General features: G+C 33.1%; 1 protein-coding gene across 1 annotated transcript in view; it reads left to right on the top strand.

The window, feature by feature from the left end:
- LOC106869541 (obscurin) overlaps nucleotides 1–13,481 on the top strand; it is a gene marked incomplete at its 3' end in the record, with an annotated part of 380,350 nt that overhangs the window by 318,447 nt on the left and 48,422 nt on the right. Inside the window, exons 134-140 of the mRNA XM_052970280.1 lie at nucleotides 1,975–2,241; nucleotides 3,214–3,480; nucleotides 4,486–4,515; nucleotides 6,136–6,402; nucleotides 7,197–7,463; nucleotides 8,429–8,695; nucleotides 10,087–10,353. Of these exons, the coding sequence (XP_052826240.1) occupies nucleotides 1,975–2,241; nucleotides 3,214–3,480; nucleotides 4,486–4,515; nucleotides 6,136–6,402; nucleotides 7,197–7,463; nucleotides 8,429–8,695; nucleotides 10,087–10,353 (1,632 nt within the window). The remainder of the gene's footprint in view (nucleotides 1–1,974; nucleotides 2,242–3,213; nucleotides 3,481–4,485; nucleotides 4,516–6,135; nucleotides 6,403–7,196; nucleotides 7,464–8,428; nucleotides 8,696–10,086; nucleotides 10,354–13,481) is intronic.

Below are 13,481 nucleotides of genomic sequence, written 5' to 3'. Positions count from 1 at the left end.
CTCTGCAGGAATGCCTACTGTAGGAGTTGCTGTTGTTTTGTTAACCCACGAATTTGTTTGCTTAGTCTTCAATGTGACAACAGTATTGTTTGTCGGCTATGGAATATACTGTGCTATGATTTTTTATGGCTTTCGCTGATAAGAGCATTAATTTGAGGCACTTGTCATTCGACGTAGGAACAATTACGTTGTTTTCCGTTCGATATCAATATTGACAATAAGCTAGGCAATTAAATATCTGTTTGTTGTTATGAAAATGTTCGTTGGGCCGACTTTCCGAATAACTGTCACGAAAGCATCAATTTTTTTTATATGTTATTTTGGGATTTTTGACATTCCATAGTATCCTACACTGCAAAAGAAATATAAATCATTAAAAAAAAAAAATTCTTTTTAAAATCTGTTTTGTAAATCATGCTTCTTTCACAATAGCAGTCACGATTAAGATGATTATTTTATTTCTGTTATTTTTCATAATTTTACTGTATTCCACATTTTGAAGCACTTATAATTCTCTTTTCGACAAAAAGGATAATCTTAACCCCCACATCTCCTCCCCTTTCATCATACCCTTTGCAATTAAAATAATTTTTTTACAGTGTGGCAAAAGCGTGAAAACTGAAGTAACCTGGAGGTGAAGAAATATACACGTATTAAATGTAGTTTCTTTACGTTTTGTGCCGTATAGAAAACGGGTATTTGTTCTTTATAAAATGGCACACATGTAAAGAAAAAAAACCAACAAAATATATTCATTTTAATCATGAAAGGTACGATGATGGGAAAGGAGGGATTAAGAATTTTTTTAATGTGAATCACAAGTGTTTCAGAATGTCTAATACTATAACATGACAGAAAATAATGATCACGCAAAAACAATTCATTTTAATTGTGGCAGCTATAGCGCAGACACGATTAATGGCGGTAGTGGGGAAGATGGCTGAGACATTTGACAAACGTGGATTTTGAATGACTTTCGCAAAAGCGATTTACAATTGCTTTGTAGTATAAGATAGTATAAAATATTTATAAAATCCAGAAAAAAATAACAAGAAATCCCATTTGATTCATGACAGTTATTCTGAAAGTCCACTGTTTATTTTTCTATAACGCATTGAAAGTATATGCGCATGCAGCCAAATATTTAGACTTGTTTACGAAATAATATCTATATGATTATATATTATTAACTATTCGACTATACGTTGTTCACTATATGACTAATATATATTGTCAACTATATATTTATTACGCTACCATCTCTGATTGCGTCTCATTGATAAAAGTAATGTTGTGATAGACTTGTTACTTTATCAAGTTTAATTCAGCATACATATTGAAGACATAGTAACACTGCTGTTTGATGTTAATATCTCCCATAAGTTACTTAATAATATAATACATATCTGTTTATAGTCATTGCAAGATTTTCTTGAAGTTCCATGTGCGTCTGTTATTTGTAGTTAACATCGAAGAGTTTAGTTTCTTTACAAAATATTAGTTGTACAGCAATTTATTTTACTGTATTTATTTTACAAGATTATCCTTTTAGAATATTTCCTAAACATTAAAGCTACTGTTAACAATATGTGTAACTCATAACATTTGTATCCTGCATCGAGTTAATATTAAGATGTTTAGAATTTTTTAATGTATTTGATACGAAATATAATGCAAAAAAATAGAAGATAGTTCCTGCTTGAATATTGTGTTATATCAATATTTGTATTTCACTTGTCGAATATGTTGCTAATTTTTTGTTCCAAATCCTTTGCATGTTCTTTTTATACCATATTAATCTGTTTTGCTTTTCTCTCTTTCTCTCTCTCTCTCTCTCTCTCTCTCTCTCTTTCTCTCTCTCTCTCTCTCTCTCTTTCTCTCTCTCCCTCTGTCATTTTCTCACAATCTTTACCTCTGTCTTTATCTCCCTTGTGACCATGTGATGCTTGGTAATTGTTGCTCGTCTTTCCTTAGAAATAAAACCTAAATTCACAAAGAAATTAGCAAATGTTAACGTGAAAGAAAAAGAAAAAGCTGTTTTACTATGTGAATTGTCGAAGGAAAATACAAAAGTCACATGGAAAAAGAATGGCAAAGAAATCAAAAGTGATAGTCACTTGAAGATTGTTGCCGATATGAAGGTTCACCGAGTGATTATTGAAAATGTTACATTGGAAGATATAGGAAAATATTCTTGTGCGACAGGTGATGTGTCTACATCAGCAACATTATCTGTGGAAGGTATGCTTGTTTGCATATTCGAATTAGTTCTTTGCAGAGAAATGTTTTAAATATTTTGCCATATCCATTGGGACCTTTTACTACCCAATAGAATAATTTTCAGCAATATTCCACAAGTTAAGAGAAATTCTTGAGAAAATGAAACTAGTTATTTGTGCTAGATTGACAATATATTACTTATCATACATGTGAAGGTAATTTAAATATATTTGTACCCTGCAGAACTGCCTGCTGTGGGAGAGCCTGACACTAGTGAATGTGTCACTTTTTATGGCGCCAATGTATTTGTCTGGTAATGTCATATTATAAACCATGCCAATTTGTTTGCTTACATTTCAATATTACAGCAATATTGCTTGACAACTATGAATGCATTGCGTTACAAATCGGGATAGACTTTCGCTTTTAAGAGCATTCCTTTGAACTCACTTGCTAGCTTTTAAAATGTAATTTGTTTCATACCTTCAAAGTTTTATTTCCCTTTTGTTGTTTTTCTTTTACAATATTCCGAATATTTGATTGAATATTATATATCTTTTGGTAGCCATTACTAGGTTTGCTCCAGGTTACATTGGCGAATATGTCCATGCTAATTATACATAAAGTTATTTATTGTAGAGAATCTATTCTAATCGATATTCTATATAAATACATCCATATTTCCTAAATATTAACGTTATCTGTTTCTGTGGGTGTAGCACTTTCAAAACCTATGGCATCCTGCATCGAGTTAACTGTGGAATGTTTGGAAACACTCACTAAAAATTATATGAAATATAACATAAAATGTGTAGTGTATGACTAGTATTCATGTGTTTGACTTGTAAACCAAGTTCTAGAATATGTAGCTACATATATATAGAGAGAGATATAGATATACGTATAGATGTATTTGTGTTTTCTTTTTTCTGTGTTTCCCTCTCTCCCACTTGATCACGTGATGCATGATAACTGTTGCTCCTTTTCCCCTAGAAATAAAACCTGAATTTACAAAGAAATTAGTAAATATTAAAGTGAAAGAGAAAGAGAAGGCTGTTTTACTATGTGAATTGTCAAAGGAAAACACAAAAGTCATTTGGAAAAAGAATGGCAAAGAAATCAGAAGTGATAGTCACTTGAAAATTGTTGCCGATATGAAGGTTCATCAACTGATTATTGAGAATGTTACTTTGGAAGATACAGGAGAATATTCCTGTGTGGCAGGTGATGTGTCTACATCAGCCACATTATCTGTGGAAGGTATGGTTGCTTGCATATTAAAATTAGTTGTTTTTCGGTAAATATATTGAATTTCTATTGGCACTTATTATTATTTGCAAGATGGCGAGCTGGCAAAATCGTTAGCACGCCGGACGATATGCTTAGCGACATTTAGTCCGTCTTTATGTTCTGAGTTCAAATTCTGCCGAGGTCAAAATTGTCTTTCATTCTTCTAGTGTCGATGAAATATGTACCAATCAAGCACTGAAGAGGATATAATCAATTAACCCAGTCTCCGAAAATTTCAGGCCATGCGCCTTTCGTAGAAAGGATTATTATTATTAGCAAATCAATATGATAAAATCGTGATTTGGTTGCTTGTTTCACGGAGATCGTATCGTTGCTGGACTTTTCTTTGTGTGGGGGTAAGGGGAAGCTGTGTATAGATATTCTACACTAAAGCAAACTCATGACCTTTAACTTTAATATTTATTGCCGGACATAATACACGTGATGCTGGCTATTTACAATGAAAAATATTAGTAATTGCCGACTGGGATGAGAGAAAAATTGCACGTAGCCGTAGAAGCTACTTATGGAATATCGTGTGAATGTTCAGAATCGGTCTGTTCGAGTAACTAGCCATCTGAACGAAAGTCCGAAGCTGTCTGTTCAAATGCCGGAAGTTTTCTGCTTGGCAAGAGGTGAGGCGTGTGAATCAGCAGGCTGCCGTCAACATTCTGCCTGGTGAATTAGGCGCCAGTCGGTTTATATAGATCGACAAGTGGGTAAATTCTAGAACATCTAAGCAAGACATATCACGTCACAGCTTCATACTGAATGGTCAGTTTATAAATCAATCACATGAAACTGTGTAGGCCACTAGTGGTGCAGCGGTTGAGGTTCGAATCTCTGCTGCAATAATTTCAAGTAATATATTGTTAACGTAACTAAGAATTCATGGGGAAAACTTGTAAGTTGTGATAATTAATAATTTCTATATTATACATGTAAAGGTGATTCATATTTATTTATACCCTGCAGAAATACCTGCTGTAGGAGAGCCTGACACTGGTGAGTGTGTCATTTCTTCAAGGTGCCAATGTATTTGTCTCGTGTCGTTATATTGTTAACCACACAAATTCGTTTGCTTTGGCCTCAATGTAGCAACAATATTTCTTGTCAACTATGTCAGCTATGAATGTATCGCGTTCTCATTGTGATAGACTTTCACTGATAAGAAGATTGCTTTGATACACTTGTTAGCCTATCAAATGTATTTCAGTATGAACATTCAGGAATATTAACATTTTTTTCTTTTTCTTTTGGTTTATAGTATTAACAATAAGGTAGTTTATTAACTATTACTTATCTTTTTGTAGCCATTACTAGGCTTTCATCGGGTTACGTTATTGTACAGAATTTATTCCAAATGATATTCTATATGTATTACTATTTCCTAAATATTGACGTTATCTGTAACTATGTGTAAGTTGATGATTTACAAGTTATAACATTCAACCCATCGAGTTAAAAGTAGAATGTTTTAAAACTTTTAATACAGATAATATAAATTATAATATAGAATATAGAAGAAAACTGCTGCTTGAATATCGATGTGTTGTGTATTATATGCTAATATCTATGTGCTTGACTTGTAAACTTAATTGTTGAATACGAGGTCTGATCAATAAGTATCCGGACTGTTGCCATACTAACGAAACTAAAGCATGGAGAGTAAATCTGCTTTCCACAGATTAACCTTGAACTCTGCTGTGCATGTGCACTAAGTTTTAACGTTCTATCTCACTATCGTTGCTTATAGTAGTGCTTGGAAGGAAAGTGTATAGCGTGTGATCGTCGCATTGACTACGGTAGAGAAAGTTGTCATGGAGATACCTGCTCACAGGCCTATGCAAAATTGCATAAAGTGTATGAGGAGTAGTGTATGAGCCGCACACACGTGTACAGTGGTTCAGACGTTTCCATAATGGCCGAAAAATGTCGATATTGACGGTCGTTCTGGGAGACCCCCAACCAGCAGAACTGAAAAAATCATCGCGGATGTGTGTGCAACTGTGAAGGGAAATAGTTGAATCACCATCCGTGAGCTATCAGAGGATGTGCAGATTAGTTCGGTTCAATTTCAGTCCATTATCACTGAAGATTTGGGTATGAGATGCTGGTCTGCCAAGTTTGTGCAAAAACTTCTTTTCTGCTGACCAAAAAGACACTCGTGTTTCACTTGCACAAGATCTCTTTGATTGTGTCGAGAACGATGAAAACTTTTTGTAAACTTTGCGTAAGCCTCTGAGCAAGTATCGCCAACTTTTGGCAAAATTTGATGCAGATTCTCTGCTCAACTTCCTCTGTCATGGTCAATGCGACGATCACACGCTACACACCTTTCTTCGAAGCACTGCTGTAAGCAGTGGAAGTGAGCTACAACGTTAATACTTAGTGCGCATGCACAGCAGAGTTCAAGTGGCTTTACTCTGTGTGCTTTAGTTTCGTTACTGTGGCGACAGTCCTGATACTTATTGATCAGACCACGTACATAGCTATTTTCTGCTTCAAAACTTTTTGTATATTCTTTGTTAGTCATATTGCTTTTTGTTACTCTCTCTGTCTCTCTCTTTCCCTTTCTCCCTTGTGACCACGTGATGCTTGGTAACTTGCTTGTTTTCCATCTAGAATTAAAACCTGAATTCACAAAGAAATTAAAAAACATTAAAGTGAAAGAGAAAGAAAAGGCTGTTTTAATATGTGAATTGTCAAAGGAAGACATTAAAGTTACATGGAAAAAGAATGGCAAAGAAATCAAAAGTGATAATCATTTGAAGATTGTTGTCGATAAGAAGGTTCACCAACTGATTATCGATAATGCTAATTTACAAGATATAGGAGAATATTCTTGTGTAGCAGGTGATGTGTCTACATCAGCCACATTATCTGTGGAAGGTATGCTTATTTGTATATTAGAAGTAATTATTTGGGGAGAAGTGTTTTGAATTGTTTTGTCATGAACGTGAATAACGTTTACTATTAATAAACCTAATTTTCAAATATATTTCGGCGATGTGTATATGAAATTGAGAAAATTTGTTAGATATGGCTGCAATGTGATAACTATTGTGTTTCAACCATAAATGTATCTGATTGGCTTTCATTGTTAAGTGCATTGCTTTGATACACTTAGCCTAGTGTTGTAATTCTGGTATACACACGGAAAAAACAGTAACATAAATTTTCATTTTAAAATATTTACAATATTGTTGGTAATTAGTTACTGCATTTTTTTTTTTTTGTAGCCATTCAGACTTTTATGAATGTGTGCTTATATGTTCTTTAGTTATCAAGTGCTTTAATTTCTTCATGAAATATTAAGTATATGGTAATATATTCTATGAAATTTATTCTAAATGATTCTATATGAAACTTGGTGATATTTCCTGAATATTAAAGAAACACATGACTCAATATGTTTCATTCTGCATATTGCATCCTATATCATGTTAACTGTAGACTATAAAATATTGGGAAGTATGATACAAATTAAGAAAATAATTACTTCTTGATTGTCATTGTATAGTGTGTTGTGTCTGTTATATTCATGTTTGAGTTGTAAAACTAATTTTGTAAACAGCTGCTTTATGCCTCAAAATATTTTGCATGTTCTGTCTGTCTGTCTGTCTCTCTCTCTTTCTCTTTCATCTCCATGTTGTATCTGGTAATTGTTGCTTGTCTTTTCTTAGAAATAAAACCTGAATTTACAAAGAAATTAGAAAATATTAAAGTGAAAGAGAAAGAAAAGGCTGTTTTACTGTGTGAATTGTCGAAGGAAAACATTAAAGTCACATGGAAAAAGAATGGCAAAGAAATCAAAAGTGATAATCACTTGAAGATTGTTGCCGATATGAAGGTTCATCAACTGATAATTGAAAACGTTACTTTGCAAGATATAGGAGAATATTCTTGTGTGGCAGGTGATGTGTCTACATCAGCCACATTATCTGTGGAAGGTATGATTGTTTGTATATTAGAATCAGATGTTTTGGGGGGAAACGTTTTGAACTTTTTGTCACATGAATCAGTAAATGTTATTCATCAGATGGTTTTCTCCATTATTTCCAAAGTGTGCAAAAGATTTTTCTGAGGTAATTTTTTAAAATTATGCTAGATTTATATATACATTTTCAGGTAATTTTACTGCATGTGTTATTCCTTTGTGACACTAATTTACATGTCTAGTGTTGTTATAAATTCGTTTACTTAGGTTTCTATATGACAATATTGTTTGTCAGCTATGAGTATACTGTGCTTCCATTTGTGATAGTTTTGTCTGATAAAGAAAACATTGCTTTACATATTTGTTAGCCTTTCAAATGAAATATGGCATATACATTGAAGACACAGTGTATTGTTTTTTTTTCTTTCACAATATTTACAATAAACTAGGTAATTAAATATTACATGTCTGTCTGTAGCCTTTACAAGGTTTTCTTCAAATGACAAAGTGATAAATATATGCACATGTTATTTATAATTTATATATAATTAAAGATTATCTACAGCATGCAAACTGTACAGCTATATACAGTATAGAATTGGTTGTAAATGATATCCTATATGAAAACATTCATTTGCTGATATTTCTTAAATATTAAAACTATCTGTAACAATGTGCCTATCTCTTTGCAACATATAACATTCTGCATCAGAGATATTTCCAGTACAGATAATTAAGTTTATATAACAAAATTTTGAAGATAATTGTTGCTTGAATATTGTTAGGAAGTGTGTTGCATCTCTAATATTTATGTATTTGACTTGTAAACCTATCTATGGAATATGTAGCCACTTTATAGTTTGATATCTTTATGCTTTTTGTGCTTTTGTATGTAACATGTTTGTTCTCTTTCTTTGTCCCTCTCTTTTTCCCTTGTGATTCTGTGATGCTTAGTAATTATAACTTGTTTTCCTTTAGAACTAAAACCTGAATTTACAAAGAAATTAACTAATATTAAAGTGAAAGAAATGGAAAAAGTTGTCTTTCTGTGTGAAATATCAAAGGAAAACACAAAAGTTAAGTGGAAAAAGAATGGTACAGAAATCAAAAGTGATAGTCACTTGAAGATTGTTGCTGATAAAAAGGTTCATCAATTAATTATTGAAAATGTTACATTGCAAGATATAGGAGAATATTCTTGTGCAGCAGGTGATGTGTCTACATCAGCCACATTATCTGTGGAAGGTACGCTTGTTTGTATATTAGTAGTAGTTAGTTCATTGCAAAGAAATGCTTAGAACTTTAGTCCTTTGAATAATTAATGGTTATTAAGTATAAAAATAATTTCCACTAAAATTTCTGTAATGTAGAGAAATTATTGAGAGAAACTTATTAATTGTGCTAGGTTGGCAGTTTCTGTAAAATGGGAAGATGATTTAGATTTATTTATACCCTGTAAAACTGCTTGCATTAGAAGAGCTGGATACTGGTGAGCCATTTCTTCATGGCACTGATGTGTTTGTCATATACACATGAATGCATTTGCCTCAGCTTCAATGTGTCAATAATATCAACTATAAATGTTTTGTGTTACCGTTTCTGATAGACTTCACTCATAAAGTGTTGTTTTAATATATTTGTTAGCTTACCAATGTAAACTGGTATACAAAATAAAGTAACAGTAAAACTGCTTTACAAAATTTGCATTAAGACTGGTAACTAAATATTACACACTATTTGTAACCATCGCTAAATTTTCTTCAGATGAAAAATATGCCCATCTGTAAATTCTAGTTAATTATAAATTCTTTGCAGTGTGGAAGGTGTTTATAAGCCATTTAAAAACACACAAAAACCATTAGATTCACTTCAACATTTAAATTTAATTTTTCAAAATATTTTCATTGCTTTGAGACTACAACTTGTTCACTGACAAAATTCTGAGCAAAGTTATTAAGTATAAAAATAATTTCCACTAATATTTCTGTAATGTAGACAAATTATTGAGAGAAACTTATTAATTGTGGTAGGTTCAAAGCATGGAGTTTTGACAGTAAACAGGTCACAGTCTCAAAGTGACGAAAATACTTTGACAGATTAAATTTAAATGTTGAAGTGAATCTGACTGTTTTTATGTTTTTAAATGGCTTATAATTACCTTCCATGCTGCAATTGGTTTTGTTTCAGTACACGATCTCAGATCAGGTCACTTGCTATGCAAGTACTTCTCCATAATTTAAATTCTTTAATTTCTTTAAAAAATACTACAAGTACTGCAGTATACTCTATAGAATGTGATATTTTAAATAAAAACATTTATATGTTAATATTCACAAATCATTTGTATGTCCCTTTAAAGATATATCATGTCCTGAACTAAGTTAACTGTAGGATGTTTAGAAGAATGAATTATGATATAATACTTAACAGTTAAATTCTGCTTGAATATCAATGCATAGTACATTGTATCATTAATATTCATGTGTGTGAATATTCTACAATTACAATTATAATTGTACTTCTAATGGTAGAATGTAGCTACAAGATCCTTTGTTCTGTGTGTATAATGTTGTTCTCTTCCTATCTCTCATTTCTCACTATGTGATGTTTGGTAAAACTTGCACGTTTTTCTGTAGAAATAAAACCTGAATTTACAAAGAAATTAGCAAACATTAAAATGAAAGAGAAAGAAAAGGTTGTTTTGCTATGTGAATTGTCAAAGAAAAACATTAAAGTCACATGGAAAAAGAATGGCAAAGAAATCAAAAGTGATAGTCACTTGAAGATTGTTGCTGATATGAAGGTTCATCAATTGATTATTGAAAATGTTACTTTGGAAGATATAGGAGAATATTCTTGTGTGGCAGGTGATGTGTCTACATCAGCCACATTGTCTGTGGAAGGTACGCTTGTTTGTATATTAGAAGTAGTAGTTTGGAGGGATATATTTTAAATTCCTTGTCACTTATTTTACTAACTCTTACTAAAGATACAGCAACTGCCACCAATTTTATCATTATGTAGAAAAAGAAATACTTGAGTGGTTAGTGTGGGAGGGTCTGAATCATCTCAGTGTGTTATTCTATGGGGGTGCCAGAGTGTATATCAGCTCCTTATTTTGTTTTCCATATAACTATCTTTATTTTGGCATCAATACTACAACTATATTGTTTGTCAGTTATGAATATACCATGGTATATTTGCAATATGCTTGTTTCTGAAATGCTTCATTGTTTTGATATTTATGTAAATCTATCAAAGCTTATGTTGTTGCATAAGTTGTATCATAGATTTGATTTTTAAAATGTGCAGTGAACTTTAAAAATGCATATATATATATATATATACCTGCATGGAAAGCGGATGTTAAATGATAATGATGATATGTTGCTGGCACTTTATTGGTTAAGACAATGAGTATTCCAGTTGAATGGAACAGTCCCCTCATGAAATCAATGTGCAAGTGGTTGAGCCTCCACAAACACATGTACCTTTAACATTGTTATCAGAGAAATCCAGTGAGACACAATGTAACAAGGCTACAACTCACTTTTACTAGCTGAGTGGACTGGAACCACTAAGCCATGTGCCTTCACGTGTGTGCGTGTGTATAGGAAGTTAATTATATGCCCAGTCATAGAGTGACCAATGGTTTTGTATCTATGAAGCATCAAACCTTATAGACAGTTTGTCAGACTTTAATGGCTACAAGTATATAACTTCTTTTGAAATTGAAGTAAAAGACATTATGGTCAGTTAATTTTGTAAACAACAAAAATATATATTGTCCAAACCTTAGGCGGGATGGGGTTATCACCTTTAGATCAGTTCCAGTTGGCAAATCTTTTATGGCTCTAATCAATGAACAGGGAATCCCACACTTGCAGTAGGTAGTGTTTAAGATGAGGACAAGGTCTGAAGACCTCTTCTCTAGAATTTAGAAGAGTCCTTGGGTGTAGTGAGTCTTTTTGGACCGTTGCCTGCTATGGTATGCGAAACTTGCATCGCCTGCACCTGTTTATAAAGGGCTGTTCAATGAACCTCCATTTAATTGCATATGGCGTGCCTTTATCCTTGAGATGCCACATGTTGCTGGCCAGAGATGTGCTATAATGTCTTATAGTGTGTGTGTGTGTGTGTGTGTGTGTACACCAGCATTTGTATATAAATTTAAATCTACACAGTGGAAGAATATTCACAATTGAAACCTGCTATTGTTTTTAGTCTGTCTTTCTCTCACTCTCTCTGTCTACATATTTCTCTATGTATGGCATAAATATATGTACATATTTTATATATGTATATATTTAAGTGCATTTGTATGTAATATCTATGTGTCAGTATTCTGTTGAGCATTAATCCTTTACATACTGAGATACGTGCATGCATATATAAATAAACATGTATGTGCAAGTACCTTTTTTTTTTGTAAAATAGATAAAATTAGAAAATAGTCCTGTTCACAATTAAAAGTAAAACTATTCCCTGATTTTGGTACACCTGCACTGGTCTCACACATGTAGAACTTACAGAATGAGTGATATTTAATTGTCATATATATATGAGATTGCCACCAATCACTCCAATAATATGACTGTAATCTGTCTTTGGCTCTAAGAAACTTGTTTGTTAGGTGGGAATGAAAGTGCAAAATGCATCTGTACATCAAATTCTATAAAGACAAGCACTTGGATGACATAGTGTCTGAAACCAACAGCAGGTTTAAAGTGTGAGTGTTCTAAATCCATGTGGATTTACATTTATATACAAATCTTGATATATATGTATTTATATACACTAATTCATAATGATTAACTCTCTTGAGTTCATCTACCCTTTGATGAGATTTAGTCTTCATCCTGCAGGGTTGTCCAAATGTCACACTCTTCACCAAGAAAGCTTTTAGGAGTTGCGGATTTTGTCATTAACAGTCTAACTATGCACAAGTTGCACCAGCTCACATGCTTACTAATAAGAAATTACTGGTTATAAGGTATCTGATATCACACACACACACACACACATACATATATATGTGTGTGTGTGTGTGTACATATACACACATGCACACACACACACACCCACATACATACATACATACATACATACATGATGGCCGTCCACTCGTGACCGAGGAAGACCATTGCTGACATACATACATACATATCCATAAAACAAACATACAAATCTGCGCATACACTAACACCAAATACTGCACACACACACACATGCACAAATACCTAGATGATGTTGATAAAAGTTCCAATGAAGGAGCCTTGAATCTATGTTAGAGTCCGGCTCTTTCTCTATGGACAAGAAATACAGAAATGAAACTGATTGATAACATACATACATACATACATACATGTATGCTTATTGTGATCAAATGTTTGAGCTCAACTCCTCTCACAAATTGATATTGCTTGTAATGATTGCAGAGCAAGGTTAGATGAAGTGTTATTTTTAAGTATACAACACATAACCCAAACACATGACATTGTTATTGTGCATGCAACACCCTAACAACTAGGCCATGGTCCATTATATATATATGGCTGGCTGGTAATGTATTTTTCTGCAATATATGGATAATTTATCCTGTTCACGCTATTTTATTAGCATTGTCACGCGTTTGAGAAGTTAAAAATTTATTTCTGTATATATATATGTGTGTTTGTGTGTGTGTGTGTGTGTGATAAGAAGCATGCTTCCTAACCACATGGTTCTGGGTTCAGTCCCACTGCTGGCACTTTGGGTAAGTGTTTTCTACTAAAGCCTCGGGCTGACCAAAGCCTTGTGAGTGGATTTGGTAGATGGAAACTGACAGAAGCTTGTCCTATGTGTGTGTGTGTGTGTGTGTGTGTGTGTGTCTTTGTGTCTGCATTTGTCCTCCCCATCACAGCTTGACAACTGGTGTTGGCGTGTTTATGCCTCTGTAACTTAGCAGTTCGGCACCAGGATTTGATAGAATAAGTACCAGGCTTAAAAAATAAGCCTTAAGGTCGATTTGTTTGTCTAAACCCTTTCAAGG

This window comes from Octopus bimaculoides, chromosome 1, assembly GCF_001194135.2.
Source record: "Octopus bimaculoides isolate UCB-OBI-ISO-001 chromosome 1, ASM119413v2, whole genome shotgun sequence".
Classification (NCBI taxonomy): Eukaryota; Metazoa; Mollusca; class Cephalopoda; order Octopoda; family Octopodidae; genus Octopus; species Octopus bimaculoides.
Note: the sequence above shows the minus strand (reverse complement) of the source record. Positions and strands in the feature narration are given on the sequence as shown.